The sequence below is a fragment of the Amborella trichopoda genome, chromosome 11 (assembly GCF_054954075.1).
Source record: "Amborella trichopoda isolate Santa Cruz 75 chromosome 11, AtrichopodaSantaCruz75HAP2 v2.0, whole genome shotgun sequence".
NCBI lineage: Eukaryota > Viridiplantae > Streptophyta > Magnoliopsida > Amborellales > Amborellaceae > Amborella > Amborella trichopoda.
In genome coordinates, this window is record NC_142346.1 from 37,898,965 (window position 1) to 37,917,286 (window position 18,322).

The window sequence follows — 18,322 nt, forward strand, 5'->3', positions numbered from 1 at the left end:
ACAGAAATCAAATCATCATAGCCATTGTCGAAATTGTGGCAAATGTTTCCATGGTATCCTTCCTCCTTTTTGACCAAGGATAAGTGGATGCTCTCAACTAACAATTAGATTAGATCTCAAACATAAAATCTAGATTGAAGTCCTAGGAAATCAGATGTTAGGAATTTGATCCATCCTATGTTGTTTATTCTTAAGGTCTACCTATATCAGTGTTTATCTAACATTTCTTTTTCTTTTTTTTTATTGCTTCGACTACGCAATAATGCAGTCAAGGTTATTGGCACAACCTCGCCATCATTAGGTTCTATGAAATGCAGAATGCATTGATCATCAAGTCAACTGGATTTAAAAACTACCTTATTCTCTCTCTTACAAGAAGATCTGACTACAAAAACTAGCTATGTGAGTCAATAATACCAAAATTTACTCTTTGTACGATGTGCATTACTGCCGAGGAAAAGTATACTATAATCCAACTAACTATGGGAAACCATACTCCACAGGATCATCGCCATCCATTGAAAATAGAACAATCCCCATTCTGAGTCCCCACTCTCTTTACATCATGGTGATGGCCCACTAGGCTAATGGTTTCAAGTTGTCTCAATGGGCTATAGTAAATTTCAGCAGATAATAGAGTTGAACCTAATCTCATGAATATAGTTAGCCATAGTAACATAAAACAACTAAATGGTGACAAAATAGTCCAGCCATAAACTATTTCATATCATAAATAAGTGGCATCAAAGATAAAAAATGAATGAGGGCAGCTAATCACCCTAGAAAACCACCTGAAGCTTGCTTAGCCAAGTCTGTACCAGGCTGACAAAATCGTCGCAAGAATCTGAACCATTGGAATGAGGAAGAGTTTTAGCTGTAATCTCATCTGGGCTCTACAAAGCATTCCATGCGTCAGAAGACCAGAAAGTCAATTCCAACAGATGCAGGTTCCAAATAGACTGGAGTGTGTTTGCATGCGTATGTTTTAGAGCCAATATTAGAAGTAGAAACAAAATTATTAGACTTAAATTAAAAAATAAACTCAAAAGTAATGACTTCATCACAAATTACCAACCATGAAGGAGCTGACAAATGCATGAGAATGCGTTCCTCGAAGTGGTATGCCAAATAACTTTCCAGCCAAGACATTGCTGCTAGCCAGAATAAAATGTTTTACGAAATAGGAGCAGAAAAACTAAGAAATGAATGCTTCAATTATATGCTTTTCAATGTAAAAAAGAAGTGAGATATATCATAACCAAGTTGAGAAAACCAACAGAACAAATGTACCAAGATTTATTTATACCAAGAGCTAGGTTCCTTTGACAAATCACTAGGAAGGGAATAATCATATCGGAAAGTGCGTTTATATAATACCACTTGGAAACAACGGATGGTGTTCATGCTTAGCAAATACAAAAAGTAGCAACTAGAAAAAGCAGTCAATCTAAACAAAAAGAAACTATAAAATCACATAGCCAAGTGTCAAGAAGTCTTTGCCAAGTTTATTCATTTACACCAAGCTTTGTAGGAAAGTTAATCACTAGATGCCCATGCCTCAAGGTGTGGAACAAACATGGGAGATTAGGTGCACTTTTGAGATATTAACAAGAACCATCTCTCTCAAGAAGCACATAAAACATAGGATATATATGTCTGAACTCAAGTAATATGTAGTTTGTAGAACACTCCTCCATCCTGCAAGAATGAGGTCAAGTTTCATCATTTCAGATCATTCAATTCTCCCACTTTGATGGGCATGCCATGGCTAAAGGAATAAAGGAACGAGAAGACATGAAATACCTCTCCTAGTACAAGAAATACATAGAGACTTCAACACTCACCCTCAAGGTGGAGCATAGATGTCTATCAATACCCACTTTGACCAGAATTGCCTGGAATCAATCTTTCAAAGAACTTTCCTGAACATGTTTACTATTTCAACTTTGGATATTGAGAGAGAAACTTTTTGCAACCAGGGTCTCCTTCACAAAATGACATCCAACCTCGATAAGCTTCAGGGTTTGCAAATATCTCTAGGCAGCTCGATAATTACAATATACATACACAACCAAAATGACAATCACTCACAACAGCACTATCTGACTCACTGAGTCTGTCTTTTTGTTTATAATTTCTGGGCTACCCTTTTGGTAGTCACCCCATTTTTTGTATAGGGCTACCAGTCTCTGGCAAGCCTATTTTTTGGTGAGAACCCCGGCTTGTGGACATTTGTCCAACCCCCTATGTAATCTTTCTTCTAGTACTCAGAAATGTTAACGACTTCAAAAAAAATTGCGGTTTTTCACTCCATAGAAGGGACAACCAGTGATACAGTCGTGCTGATATCATGCTGACATCATCTCCACACTTCATTTTTAATTTTTATTTATTTATTTTACCATTCAAGAATTACTGTTCATGGGTATTGTTCACCAGTTACTATTCACAGGACATTTCTGGAAATTTTTAAGGTTGTTTAGGGTTGGTGTGGGGTTTTTGAGAATTGCTTGGAATTTATTTATTAGTAGGGGTAGTTTCGTGTTTTATTATGATTTTGAGTTCAGAAGAATAGCTATTTAAAACTTTGTAAAGAGGTTAGTGTTGTTTAGGGGTGGTGTGGAGTTTTCGAGAATTGTTTGGAATTTATTTACAAGGAGGGTAGTTTGGCGCTTTATTATAATTTAGGGTCAAGAAGAATAGCTATTTAAAATATTATAAAGAGGTTAGAGAGTAATTTTTCTGATTTCATCATTGCTGAGAGACTTTTCTCCATCAAAGACTCCAGAGCTCCACTCTCATTAAATCTATTGAATTTCCAAGCTCTATTTTCTCTTTAATCTTGTCCATTAGCACTCTGTGCTGCATCAATTGGTATTAGAGCCAATCAATTTTTTCAATGCACCGTGGCAATCCATGACTGTGCACTAACGTATGCACACTGATGAAGGACGTGAGGCTGATATCAATGGAGGTGTGAAAAGGAAACATATCCTGATGACGACAAGCCATGACTGCGCACTAACATCTTTCGCACAAGATGCACTGTGCAAGAAGAGAGAAAAAGAGGCACACACTACTTACTAAGAAAACATACACCACCCTAATTCTTCAATTATAATATATAGAATGTTACATCTTCAGAAAGGACAGATTTGCCGTTATACAATATAGCAAAAAAAAATTACAATACAAACCACTTAAAGTACATACAAGTTACATAATTTCCCTTCATTGCATTCTTACATTCCTCGTCATGTTGCATATCATGTGTGAACATGTACAACTTGTTCTTTAAGAACTCAGGTCTATCTTTTGCAAGCCCTTTCGTAAAAATATCAACTCTTTGATTTTCGCTCCCAATAAAGTGAGCATTTATCTCCTCGGCTTCAATTTTCTCACAAAAAAAATATTAATCTATTTGAATGTGTTTAATGCAATCATCAAATACTGGATTTCCTGAAATTGCCAGAGCACTCTTGTTGTCACAATAAACTATTGACTTGCATATTTATGTTCCAAGAAAAGAAACAATATTCATATCCATGAAATCTCTGAAAATACCTGCAAGTGCTTGATACTCAACCTCATAGACTTCGCCACAGTTTTCTGTTTCTTACACCATGAAATTAGAGTTCTACCAAGAAAGACACAATAACCTCAAACTGATCTCCTAGAATCTGGCTCTCCAGCCCGGTCTGCATCAGAGTACCCAATTACATAAGCAATATTCATTCTATTCATGTTGTTTCTTTCATAGAGTAGCCCACGATTCACTGTTCCTTTTATATATCCGATTATTATCTTCAACACTTCCATGTGAGTGTTTGTGGGTGCATGCATTTATGACACATTTGGTCCACGACATATCAAACATCAGGCCTGGTGAGAGTGAGATACAGTATTGCCCCGCTAAATTTCTCTCTCTCTGGATTATCTAGCAGCTGTCCTTCAGATATCCCTAGTCTTTTGTATAGAGCAGCTGGTGTAAGATATAGCTTGCAATCTGTCCTATTGCGTTTTTAAGAAGGTCTAGAGTGTCCTTTTGTTGAGACAAGTAAATTTGATTCTCATTCTGATTGATGCAGTTGAGATCACTAACAGCCAATGCACAGCAATACAACCGTGTTTTAGACAGAGAGAATATACTGAGAAGGAAAACAACAAGACAAGGGCACAATGAGTGGAGCCGAGACCTCCACCACGCATCACAAAAACAGAAAATCTCTCTCCCTCCCTCCCTCTCACTCTCTCTCTCTCTCTCTCTCTCTCTCTCTCTCTCTCTCACTTTATTTTTCCATGCACTAAAACCAAAAGCATTACATAGATGTCTTTTCCTTTTATATGCCACTCGAATTCCCTTGTTTCCCCATTAGATAACCTTCCTATCCATGTTGTTCCCCATTAGATACCGTCCATCTTTTAAACAACCTTATAAAATGGATTCTAAAGGATAGACTTCTCTAAACTAAAAAAAAGACTCACCTTTCTAAGAAAGACCACATACTCTTATTATCCTAAATAAAAAAATGAACTTACTGAAAATAATGAATGACTAGAAAGAAAAAAAAACATACAAATAAAAAATACAATAATTCCTCTACTAATGCTTTTTCTTCCAATCATGATCTGCTTGCTCCAAATAATTTAGCACGATCATTTTGAATCTAGAAAATCAGAACAACAATTTTGAATAATCCATCTCTTGATCTGCATCATTCGCCCCTGGTTGGAGCCCGCCTTTGAGTTTTGAAATGGGTTAATATGAATTCTTTGCTAACCACATGATCTTTTTCGACCTGAATATTATGTATTGACATTGGGCTTGATCTTGGAACCCATAATTTATGGGTTTGATTAAAATATCCCTGAACCGATTACTGAAGGTTTGATGCAACCAACTATGGTAGCGTACAACTGCGTGGTGGAATCCTCAAATTGGAAATAAGAAAGGTCAATGCCATTGGCGAGAGAAAAAATTTCTTTAGGATTTTTGCCTCCATTTGCCTCCTCTTTGACGTTTTCACTACCACTATCCACATTATTACCATCACCATCACTTGTAATTTGTTCTTCGTCATAGATAGGAACTCCAATTTCTTCATTTTCATCAAGTGGTTCATCAAAAATAAGATCACCATCAAAGATAGGGTCACTTGGTTCTTTATAAAAAATAGGACCACTATCAAAGATAGGACTACTAATTCAAAGAATACTGAATCCAATTGAAGATTGGATCATTGTTGTTCTCCATCAAAATCAGGTAGATCAATTTTAATGCTGAAATCCTACGATCTATTCTCCCGAAATTAAGGCTCCCGCCGTAGAGCGTGAACATAGAATGGGCTCTCAAAAATGGCTTTCGACTCAATACCGTCATCATAGTGTGTTGGTACTGGGTTTTGCACCAAGCCCTGAGTTAACTCTTCAACTTGCCTTCTCAAGTCCTCAATCTCAATGTCTCTGAGGATTTGTTGCTTGTTACCAGTACCTAATCATCGACCACGTCCACTAGCCATGACGCGCTTTCGAACAACACCACGATCCCACAAGAATCGAGCTCTAATAATTGACACAATTGAGATCACCAGCAGCCAATATCCAACAATACAACCGTATTTTAGAGAGAGGGAATATATTGAGAAGAAAACCAACAAGAAAGAGCATAACGAGGGGAGCCAGGACCTCCACCACGCACCACAAAAAGAGAAAATCAAGAGAAAAACTCTATCTCTCTTTACACGTTAACTTTAGGTTTCCATTTAATAAAAACTAAAAGCATTATATAGACATATTTTCCTTTTATATACCACTTACCATCCAAAAATGAATTCCCTTGCTTCCCCATTAAATAACCTTCCTATCCACGTGCTTCCTTAGATACCTTCCTATCTTTTAAACAACCTTCTAAAACAAACCCTAAAGGATAAACTTTTCTAAACTAAAAACGGACCCACCCTTCCTAAAAAAACCATGACGCTTATTATCTTAAAAACAAAACAGCTAAAAAAAATAATGACTGACTAGAAAAAGAAAAAAAACCTAAAAATAAAAAATATGACCATTCCCTCACAAACGCTTCTTCTTCAAGTCTCGATCTACTCGCTCTAAATATATTAACATGATCATACCGAATCTATGAAAATCAAAATAAATTTTTTGAATAATCCATCTCTTGATTTGCATCAGTTTCTCAGGAAATGGTTGACAAGCTTAAGCCCAAGATAGAAAACCATCCAAAGCCTAATAAAATTGCGTGGTTCAAGAAAGGCGATGAGGGAACTATTTCTAAACGATGTCTTAGTTTTTTTTCCATAGGAAAACATACAGATGAAATATGGGGAGATATAGTACCTATGGACTCCTGTCATTTGTTGTTGGGAGACCATGGCTGTGTGATTAGCGTACCACTCATGAAGGATTCAGAAACACTTACTCCTTTATCAATGGAGATGAAGTGATTTTGGGACCCCCTAAGATGGAACGTGCTCCCAAATCAGAAGAGGGGCAGCACTAATCTCTTATCTTTGATGGAGTTTATGAGGGATTTAGTGAGTTGGTTCTGTTGTATGTTGTGGTGCCAATTGAAGAAAAGCCCAGTTCAATTCCTCCTAAGCCAGAGCCATTGATGAGTGAGTACAATGATAGCATGCCGGAAGGTCTTCCTGAGGGGGTATCTCCTATGCAAAACATTCAACATTACATCGACCTCATCTTGGTTCTAGCCTCCCAAATAAAGCAGCATATAAAATGGGCCCTAAGGAGCATGCGAAGTTATAGAGGCAAGGTTTAGAGTTGCTATAGATGGGGTTACCATATGTGCGGTGCCAACATTATTGACACCCAAGAAAGATAGTTCCTAGAGCATGTGTTTGGATAGCAAGGCGATTAATAAAATTATCATAAAATACTACTTTCCAATACTGTGCCTAGATGATCTATTGGACATGTTGGTGGGGGCTATGATTTTCTCTAAAATACACTTGAGAAGTGGTTACCATCAAATCAGAATTAGGCCAGGTGATGAATGGAAGCAACATTTTAAGACACAATAGGGGATTGTATGAGTGGATGGTTATGCCATTCGGGTTATCAAATGACCTAGCCCCTTTATGAGGCTCATGAACCAAACCTTATGCTGTATATAGGAAAGTTCGTGGCAGTATATGTTTGATGATATCTTCATCTACAACACTAATGAAGGGCAACATTTAGACCATCTAAGGATTGTGTTGGAGCTGTTATGAGGGGAGGGTGCGAATTCATGATCAGTAGTTTGATTTTCAAGGGTTTCGTGGTTTCTGCTGAGGGAATCAACGTGAACGAGATACAGGTGGCGACAATAAGAGAATGTCCCACCCCTACATCAGTCCATGACATGGGTAGCTTCCATGGGTGGACCACTTTTTATCAACAATTCATTAGAGGATTCAGCACCATCATTGTACGAATCACTTTGAAAAAAGGTTCTTTCAAAGAGTAGAAAAGAGCTTTGAGAAGATTAAGCAGTCTATGATTGAGGCACCTGAGTTAGCATTGCCAGACCCTGATAAGATGTTTGAGCTAGAGTGTGATGCCTCCGATAGAGATACCAAATTTCTCAGCCACTTTTGGAGAACCTTATAGTGCAAGATGGGTACCAAGCTACAGTTTAGCAGCTCGTATCATCTACAGATTGATGGTCAAACTGAGGTGGTTAACTAAACCCTTGCTAACCTATTTTGGAGCATAATGGGTGATAAGAAGAGATCGTAGGACTTGGCTTGCCACAAGCCGAGTTTGTTTACAACAATTCCCATAGTAGGTCAACAGTAAGAGCCCATTTAAGGTCGTGCATGGGCACAATCATACCCATACATTGGACTTGACTCCTCTAAGAACTAATGATGAAGGCACTTAGATGCTGACAGTATGATTGAGTACATGAAGGATGTCCACAAGCAGGCCCAAGCTAATTTGGAAATTGCCACTTCCAAGTACAAGGAAGCTGCAGTTAAGCATATGAGATTTAAAGAGTTTCAGGTAGGTGATTTGGTGATGGTTTAGCTACGCAAAGATAGGCATTCTGTGGGAAAGAACAACAAGCTGAATAATAGGAAAATCAGGCCGTTTCGAGTTTTAAAGAAGATGGGGAGTATTATCTATGCCTCTAGCTAAGAATGCGACCTCGAATGTGTTCAATGTTGCTGATTTCCAGTACGATGGAACCAAAGTAGTAATAGAAGAAGAGCCAAAGTTGAGGTTGAGTTCTTCCCAATCGAGGGAGATTGATGCACCAGACAGTTCTTCGATAGTCAAGACAGATGGGCCTTTTGACCCAACCAATCCATCCTTTGACGACCCCTTTTACGAAGATCCGAATCACAAGCTTGCAAGGAGATCCACGAGGGGAAGACCGACCTTTTTGATTTTGTGGCTAGCAACCAACTTGGATATCCCTCTTCAAGAGGCATAAGTTACGTGGTCGAACCACTCTTCAAACCCCCGCACTGTCCAAATTGGACAGGTACCTTATCTCCCTTATTGGGACTCCACTTTCCCTCGCTCTCACTCCTTAGCCCTCCTTAAGCCCACTACAGACCACCACCGCATTTTATACATAATCCATGCCTAGGGGCCCAAATCCTTTCTGTTTTGAAATGGCATGGCTTGGGGAGCCCAACCAGACCTCTCTAATCCCATCTTGGTGGATGTCCTTTGTGGCAATAGTTCAAGGGCGGCACAGCTTTTGCCTTCAGTGAAAGCTGCAATTGCTCAAATCTGTCCTCAGAGCCGCTATCTCCTCAGGAATTTTTGGGAACAAAAGGAATCCTTACTAAACTCTATCCACTCCTGGAACACCTCGAAAGAGAGTAGAGTCCTTTCCCCTGCCGAAAGGGACTTGCATTCGAACTATAGCTATCTTACATGAGATTGCTTTGTAAAAAGGAGATTTGTTAGGCTCAATGCTCAAGGGTCAATTGGCTCAAACTCGGTGATCTTAATATGCCTTTTTTTCAGAAGATCGCAAATTGTAGTAGGAACGACAATACGATTTCCCTCATAAAGTTGTGGACTAGATCTTCGACCACACCCCTCTTGTTGAAAAGGCGATCATTGAGTTTTTTTAAGAAGCTCTTTATGGCTCTGGCGGGCCCAAGACCCAGGATGGCATCCATGGCGTTTAAGACCATTCCACCTGAACAGGCTGCATGGCTGAAAAACCCTTGCTCCACCAAGGAGAGATCTTACCTGCCATAAAATCCCTGAGCCAAGATCATGTCCTGGTCCTAGATGGTTTCCCAATTGCCCTCTACGAGCAGTTTTAGGACTCCATCTGCCCAGACTTGGCAGCTTTCTTCGAGGATTTCCATAACAGTGGTGTTGTAAACAAAGGCATGAGTGCCACATTCAAAGCCTTGATCCCTAAAGTAGAAGGGTTGAGGAACTCAAAGACTATCGGCCCATTAGCCTTGTAAATAGTTCCTACAATATTCTTTCCAAGCTTCTGGACTCTAGGCTTCGAGAGGTACTCGGCTGGGTTATCTCCCCTACCCAAGGGGCTTTTGTTAAGGATAGGCAGATCCTTGATGGAGCCCTAGTGGCGCACGAGTGTATACACTCCCGTCATCTTGCCAAGGATATGGGGCAAGTCAACAAACTGGACTAGGAAAAGGCGCATGACCATGTTGATTGGCAAATTTTGGCATGGACCCTTAAAAGAACGGGTTTGGCTCCTGCTGGCATAGGTGGATGAAAGGATGCATTGCAAGCCCCTCTTTCTCCATCCTCATCAATGGCTCCCCTAGCGCCCTTTTCCAGTCGTCGAGGGGCCTCAAGCAAGGGGAACCCCTCTAACCTTTTCTGTTCTCTATCGCGGCTGAGGTCATTAGCTGCATTGATGCTGAATCCAATGCCCATTATGAGATCGGCGAAGAACTCTGGGGCTGCATTCTTCAGCTCTTTGGTTGCTCGTGGGCCACCCACGGTCTACCCCAACTGTTTTTGTCTTTCCTTTCTCCTCCTTTGCCTAAGTCCAGCATCCTCCTTTGGATAGCTGTTGTGGCCGCCACAATTTCAGTCATTTGGTTAGAGAGGAACCATAGAGCTTTCTATGGCAAGATAACACACATCTAGGCTCTCAAAGAGAAGGTGCACTCCCTAGTCATCTTCTGGGCACTAAACAAAAAAACTTTCAAGCAATGCTCAGTTGCGGACTTCCGTCAGAACTGCTTAGCTTTGATCTCCTTCCAATCCACTTTTATCCCTCGGGCGTCCTTGTGGAGACCTCCAGACAATGGACAATCCAAGCCCAATTTTGATGGTTGCTCCTAGGGCAACCTTGACCCCTAGGGTATTAGGGGAATTTTCCATGACAAGGATGCTGCACTCTGCTTTCCTTTTCTTGGCCTAGTCGACTCCAACCTAGTGGAGGCAACAGCCCTCCTATTCAGCCTTAGGAGCTTCAACCATACCTGGGGCAATACCTTGATAGTCGAGGGAGATTCAGCAAATGTCATATTATGAGCCTTGAGATCTGCACCCTGCCCTTGGAGGTTGGACCACATTTTTGACGAGATCTTCCATCTATGCAGGGATATACACGTATGGAGGCTTGGGGGGAGGTCAACACCATAGCCGACACCTCTGCAAAGGAGGGAGCCAACCAACACCAATCACAAGAGACTTTTTTGGGCAGTTTTTGAGTTCTCAATCCCCAACTTGTACATCGTGTGTTATTTTTATCGGGCTATTTTTTGTGCTGTTTATAATGATTGTATAGATTTTTGGGCACATAAGGGTTTTTGGAATCGAGAACTCGACATGTGGGTTGCCGAATTTTTTGTACACTTTTATACTTAATGCAATAGTTAACATATTAAAAAAAAAAATAAAAACAAAACCAGGCCCTATCCAGGTTTTGGGGTTTTTTTTTTTGCGCATGGAAAGCCAAATCCAGTCAAATCTAGACTTTTTTGATGGTTTATTGAATTGTTTTTGCCTATTTTCTCTATTTTCCTGCATCAGCCTTGTTCAGGTCTTTATGACCTTTGGGGTTCCCGATTCCAATACTAGGGGAACCATTTCCAATACTAGGGGAACCATGGCTAAACATTGATTCCATATTAAGGGATTCGTGCATAAGATTACTCTAGGTTGTTGGGTGTATGATCCCATAGATGTAGGAATCTTGCCTATTAGGTTGAAACTCGATCCCATAGAGGTAGGAATCTTGATTCCACATGGGTTGAAACCTGATTGCAAACTGGTATGGTTCTCAATTCCAATTGGTCTGAAACTTGATTGCAACGAGGTAGGAATTTCAATTCCATTTGGATTGAAACTCAATTCGAGGTAGGCATCTTGATTTCATTTGGGTTGAAAATAGATTATGATAAAGTAGAAATCTCATTTCCAGCATTTTCCCACGAACGGACAACGATTCTGACAATAAGAATCTTCCAGCCACTTGTGATTCCGCAATTTAGATTCCTAAATCAATTGGAATCTCAAGAGTTTCCAACAACTATGGTACTATACTTCCATAGGTGCATACATCTTCTTCACCTCCTACTTGTGGTACTATTGTATGCTTTTGTAGGACTAAGATGTACGTGTCTAGTAAGGCCTGGGATATACTGAGTATCATCATTAATGAGAACCATGCAATCAAGATAGACCAAGCGAACATAGTTTGTTGCATATCTTATTTTCAAAAGCATAGAACAATGAATATTGCTCCTCTTTAAAGCCAATGTGTTTTATGGCTAAACCTCTCAAACAGTTCACAAAGAGACATGTAGACGTTCTCTTATCTCAAGCAGTTCACAAAGCTAATGTGTTTTATGGCTATCCAGACAATGATGATCCATCCCAGAGTACCCAATCGGTTCTTACAAGGGCCATGGCAATCACTTCTTCTGGAAGGTTATGCATAGGTTTTCTCAAGAAATGGCTGAGAGCCGAAAGTGAGCTGGAACAACGGTTATCATTCGAACAATAACTCTATCACAAATAGTTACATGGAGTCTCAATAATTTGCATGCAGAAACAGACATAGCAGTTCAACCTTCATTCCTCAGTCTGATCAAAACATCCCTAGAACCTTTCTTCTTTCCTATGGCCCCCCTTTCATTCTTAACTTCCCCTACACTTTCATCCGACCAGAACATCCTAATAAATAAACAAATAAATATGGGCATTGTTTGAATATGCCTACTAAGGGAGTAATAATGGGAAAATCAGTTTTGCTTTCTTATTGAATGCTTCAAAGGGTTCCTCGGTTAGGACATGAAGAAGTTACTTGTTACATGATGTAAGAGAAAGAATATGATGAATAAGATGGAAGCATCACAAAACCAAAACATTTTGAGTAATGTTTAGCAAGCACAAGAGTAGCTGGGCTTCAATTGGTTCTCACATTTGACAACAGTAACATTTTCCCACTAGAGTAAGTTTTAAAATCATATATACGAGTCTGTCTATCTTTCCATTTTCAGTTCAGTCCATCTCTTGTCATAAGTAGTGTTCCGGACGCATATGTGAATGTCCTCGTGCCCAAGGATTTTCTTAGTTAGGTCCATCTCTGTCATATTCTTTTGGGCACCATGTGAATGTCCTTGTGCCCAAGAGCATATTTGTTATTTCGTTAAGTATGTAAGACATAAGAAACCTTTTTAGCCCTAAGTGAAACTAATAGACTACAAATAACATAGATTAAGAAAGAAGATGAATACTGGTGTGAAATTACATAACAAACCTTACTCCAGAGGAATTTTTCAATTATTAGTAGTGAAAGCAAAAAAGACCAGATGCAACGGAAGTTTCACAAATTGTTGAATGTGATGTATGCAAAGACGCATTATAGAGGATGAGGTTCTCAATCAGTAAAGAATGCTCGCAAGTTCACTAGACAAATATATTAAAATGTATAAGTTTGTAAGGAAGAACCCATACAAATATATTAAAATGCATAAGTTTGTAAGGAAGAACCTTGTCGCATCAAAACCGCCTATATAGGAGTACTTTGATGCACTTATTGCACCATCTGGCCCCTGAGTGTATAAAACAATATCATATGATATTGTATAATATAATGGTAAGCAAAGGTCATGAACACGAAAAAAGTAAAAACATTCACCTGAGCTCTTCTAAGTCCAAACTCAAGTAGAGTTTTGGACTTCCCAGCAACAAAGCGATGTCTTGCAGCATTAGTGGCAACAAGAGAGGCATAGTTAATCAGATTCAGAAATGGGGTTTCCAAAAGTTGCACAACCTAAAAAAGCGGGTAAGGAGTTTCAGAACCTGAGATCAGCCTAAACATTAAGTTAACAAATGCAAGTACATATGAATGAAGATACAAAAACAGGCCTTACCCACAAATACAGTACTAATGAAAAAGGCTCACAGAAATCCAGGGAAGAGGTGGTTTGACAATACTCACAGCAATTGGTCCTTCGACTCTCATCAAGGGAATTCTAGGAAAAACAACAGACCCCTCACTAATAGCATATACTTCAACATCTGAGCAATCAATCCCTCTAAGATAATCGAAAAAGCCATCCTACATAAAGCCAATCATCCAAAACCAGTTAATGAATAAAGTGTAAATAGCCACACTGAAGGATGTCATAATAAAAGTGTCCTCATGATCAGGGAGAGAAAGTACAACTCAGAGTGAGTTTGAAAATTCAGTTCTCTAATCCTAAAGCATTTTTTATTGTTAATTCTAAGCATGTCCATAGCATATCCATAAATGAAGTTTAATTCTAACTGGAGCCATATAATACCGTGCTTGGATAAGGAATAAGTTACAATAGTTCATGGAATCACAGACACTAAAGCCCCTTCCATCTATGTATGGTCCTTAAGCTCAGGAAGAACTTCAAAACCCTGTCTAATTTCCCAAAATTATTCATATTGATCTACTAGATTAATGTTGAATTTGAATTCGTGTAGACATGTTCAAAAATACACGCAAGTAATGCCAACACCAACCTCTATATCAAGAATGGTCTGGGGCCTTGGTCGTAGTATTGTCGAGCCTCATGGTGAGGTCTCTTACTCCATTCTCACCAAAGAGTAGGGGTTATAATTGTTGGAAACGCCTAGGAACCCGAATCGTTTTAGGAACCGGAATCGCGGCCTGCTAGAAGATTCAAATCTTAGGAATCGTTGTCCGTACAATAGGAATCACTAGGAATGAGATTCCTAGTTTTTGAGAATCGTGTTTCGACCGAAATAGATCCAAGTTTCATCCACCTATAGAATAGAGATTTCATTCTCCTTAAAATTGGGATTCCCATCCCCCAAGAATTGACACTCCAGGAGTCAAGATTCTTTAATATGCGGAATCGAGCTTCCGACATCTATGGAATCGAGTTTCTGACATATGTGGAACATAGATATGTTGTTGTTTTGAATCGTAATCCTAACATATTCGGAATCAAGTTTTTAAAGTATATAAATCAGAGATCCATGCCAGTTTGAGATCGAGATTTACAATAATATGGACTATGGAATGCGTTTGACGACCCCTACCAGGAATCAAGATTGCATTTTTATGGAGAAGGAAGCCACAAGCACATCTTGAGCCTCATCAACTTTAGAACCTATATTGGATGTTTCTTATTAGAAGGTTTCCTGAATTTTAAAGTGATTGTGTTGACTATTGAACTTATGATCATAATATACAAACGACAAGTATTCCTAAATTGTGATTTTGCCTTCATTATTATAAAGGCAAAATAGGATTATGTCTACTCCATGGTTTTACTTTTAATTGTATGTGTTGTATTTACCAATTATATTTTAAATTTAAAGTAAAAGCCATCCAGGGTGGCACAAATAAAATAATGAAACCTTGCAACCACTAGAAGCATTCGAAAGAATATTTCCATTCCAATTGACATCGAATCAAGATTTAATCCTCGCTAGAATCTAGATTCGATATATTTGAGAACATCTACCCGCAATTAATGGGTTCAAGTTTTCAAAGATGTGTTAGATCGAGCTTCCAAAATTAAGGAATCGAGTTTCCTTGGTTCCGATAAATGGTTTCTACAGATGTGTTGAATCGAGATTCCGAAATTAAAGAATCGAGTTTCCTTGGTTCCGAAAAAGGTTTCTAAAGATGTGTCGAATCGAGATTCCAAAGTTAAGGAATCGAGTTTCTTTGGTTCCGAAAAACGGTTTCTGTGAAGATTCCTTAATGGAAACGCGGAATCGGGTTTCAGAACTTGAAATGCAAGGTCGGTGGAGAGATTCCGGTAACAATGGTAGGGGCCCAAATCCCCACTGACTAACCACTTTTTTCACCCAAAAAAAAAACACCAACCTCTGTATCAATAGGGTCAGCCATGCCATTTGGCATAGCTACAACAATTTGCTAGATGTGTCTAACTTTCTGAGTGTCCAACACATGGGGCACATCATGTTTGCCATTTGACCAGCATGTTTAAAATCTGTACATGGAGCCATTCTAACTTATTATAATAAATTTTATTTCATTTGTTTTTATGTCAATCTTTATATACAGATATTTACATATATAAAGACAGACATCCTTGTTAAATGGCTTGGACATATGTCAGACATGGCTCCTAAAAGATCAAATTATATACATCAATTAATGCATAAATATTGTATTACATGTTATTTACTTTATTATGATGATTATTTTTCTTTTGAAATGTTAACTTGGGACCTAGTGAGAATGGAACCCTAGATGGCATGTTGTAACAAAATTAATATGTGGATTGACAATCAACACAGTGTATTGCACTCGTACAACACGTAAAACTCCAAGACAGATGAGCTCAATACTTTTTAGCAAGGGGCGCTTGTGTCGGAAAACTTTCTTGGGTCATTCATCATATAAAAGCAAATGGAAACACATTATGAGCAAACACATCGAACTATTTGTACAGTATGGATGAGCCACAGAACATGTATTTTGGCATTGTATGTCCAAGTTTTCGTGACATGTGTATGTGTGTGTATAATGTACATAATGACGTATATAAAATGTTACATAGAAGCATAGGCAAACACATTGCCTTTTTCATATTGTATGGATGTGTCTATATAACGAGGTATTTTTTAAGGCAGATGTCCATGTTTCTCTGATATATGTGCATGTGCGTATATAATGCACATGAATATGCATATATCATTACTTGCATGTAGGTACGCATGGTTTTCATTTTTCTTTATGCGGGAATTGAACCCATGTCTAAGCAGTTGAGATGGTGTGGGGATTGAACCCATGTCTAAGCAGTGTATGTGTGTCCTGAATTGTAGTTGGAACTGATTATTCAGGGACAGCAATTTAAGTTTCCAATATGCCATGCTGAAGTTCATTGTAAGTGCAAATCATAGAAAGTTTTTCTATAGTGAATATAAAAGGAGCAAAACATTAATCATTCAGGAAAATTTAAGGACAGGAGGAATCTATTTCCTGCCTGGTAGAGAAAAAAGGTGAAAAGTTGCTGATAACAAAGGCAACTTTAGAAGAGCTAAAGATCTATTCTCAAGATTTTCCCAAGTAAAATCACCAAATTCACCGCATCTGCTTTGTAATGTATGAGCCACTTAACTGCGTAGAAAATTCCATTCTATTCACATTTTAGCATCCCTCACACAAGAAAATATAATACAATTTTCTTGCTCGAAAGCTGGGCAGATATAAATCTAGAAACAAAGGAAGAACAAAGACTACTATAGTTCCTAAAATCCCAACGAAGCTACTAAGATCCCCGTTATCTCTCATTCATATAAATGACAATATCATGTGCTGTTAACAAATAAAAACAATATGATGATGGCATGGTATAGCCACCTATTTCACCTGTACAAATATACCATGATGCAAAGCAATGCAAATCTTCAAGAAATTATGTTCTTGCCATTATCCAAGTACCAACTCAAAAATTCAAAAGGAAATATAGTCACCTCACAGCTAGAGGGCAAAGTAGAGCGTAAAAAGGAAATCTCGTCCTCTGTAATTTTGAAATTGGCAATGAAATGGATGCATTCCCCTAGACCACCAAAGACCGTGTATTCTCCACCAAAAGGGTTCTTCCGAAAGAATAAATCAAATCTACAAAGACCCAAGTTCCAATAATAAAAATAAAATAAAAAAACATATAGAAAATTGGGCTCAAATTAGAGCAAAGAAATTTAAACCTGTAGAGACCCAACTTCCAAGAAAATAGAAGGACTTCAAAAGACAACACATGAAAATTGGGAGTACTCAATGATAAACAATTCAAAATCTGCCATATAACAAAAATTCAAATAATGCAAAATATTTAATTATGCAAGCAAATTTCGACCGGTAATTGATTGATGAAGGATACTATATATTTTTCTTAATATGGTTAAAACAAGAAACTCCATACGGTGAAGCTGTAAAACCTCACCATGTTTCACCCATGAAAAGAATCATCAAGCAAATAAAACACCATTTCTATTTATTTTCCTACGAAATCTTTAAAGGGGAGAGAGAGAGAGAGAGAAAGAGAGAGAGAGAGAGAGAGAGAGAGAGAGAGAGAGAGAGAGAGAGAGAGAGAGAGAGAGAGAGAGAGAGAGAGAGAGAGAGCAAACTGTACATTTGCGTATGTCTAAAATTCAAAGTATCCATGAAAAGAAAAGGAAGGAAGGAGAAACATGGTCCAGAAATTATACATACACGGCCCTTTCAAGATGCTTTCCTGCTTTCCAATAAGCATATGCCATGGTGAACTGATACATATCACTAAGAAGAGAAGAAACCACGGGATTGGTTGGGCCATCAATTACAGGCCTCTGTTCCATCTCTCCATTAATCTCCATCGCCACCTAAATGGGTTTCTATCAAACTTCTGAGCGCACACAATTTAATGAACTGCAGGGCTCTAAATCTACTGCATTATAAGGTCAGATGATCGGAAGAGAGAGAGAGAGGATTCAAGGCCTGTAGAGAGAGAGGTGAAAAACTAGAGATGTTCGGCAGCTCTGGGTTTTCTCTGGTTCGGTTTTGGACGTTTGGGCCTTGATGGAGGCGTATTCCATGCTCCCGCGAGAGCATACTGTGAATTACTCTTGCGTACAAAAGGCCAAACATGAAATGATAAAAAAAGGAAAAGGTTCGTATTAGGTATTAATCTTTTACTATTATTAGAAGACCTCAAAACTCCTCTAAAATAGAGAGTTCCAATTTTGGAAAATGCTGTGATTGATAATCTTGAATTTTAGATGTGTGGATATAAAGAGAAATTGTTTTTCGAGCCTTGCAATAGTGCGTATTATATTGTAGATTTTCAAGCTATTTTAAGGTTTATGATATCGAAACTATATTTTT

The 18,322-nt window shown here is 38.5% G+C and overlaps 1 protein-coding gene across 14 annotated transcripts in view; it reads right to left on the minus strand.

Moving 5' to 3' along the window:
* The window catches only part of LOC18436828 (nicotinate phosphoribosyltransferase 2), a 40,867-nt gene extending 22,773 nt beyond the window's left edge, over positions 1 to 18,094 (minus strand). For 6 of the 14 annotated variants that reach the window (XR_016044308.1, XR_016044307.1, XM_088851767.1 and 3 more), the window contains exons 1-7: positions 17,672 to 18,093; positions 16,933 to 17,080; positions 13,424 to 13,543; positions 13,121 to 13,255; positions 12,937 to 13,034; positions 1,076 to 1,151; positions 792 to 893 (exon numbers count right to left, since the gene is read on the minus strand). Coding sequence is in view for 10 of the 14 variants with exons in the window: in XM_088851767.1 (XP_088707893.1) it covers positions 792 to 893; positions 1,076 to 1,151; positions 12,937 to 13,034; positions 13,121 to 13,255; positions 13,424 to 13,543; positions 16,933 to 17,080; positions 17,672 to 17,814 (822 nt within the window). In the remaining 4 variants the exon portion in view is untranslated. Of the gene's footprint in view, positions 1 to 791; positions 894 to 1,075; positions 1,152 to 12,936; positions 13,035 to 13,120; positions 13,256 to 13,423; positions 13,544 to 16,932; positions 17,081 to 17,671 lie in introns of all 14 variants that reach the window. The other 8 variants (XR_016044310.1, XR_016044309.1, XM_020668901.2 and 5 more) reach the window with 3 other exon arrangements.
* Positions 18,095 to 18,322: the final 228 nt, after the last annotated feature.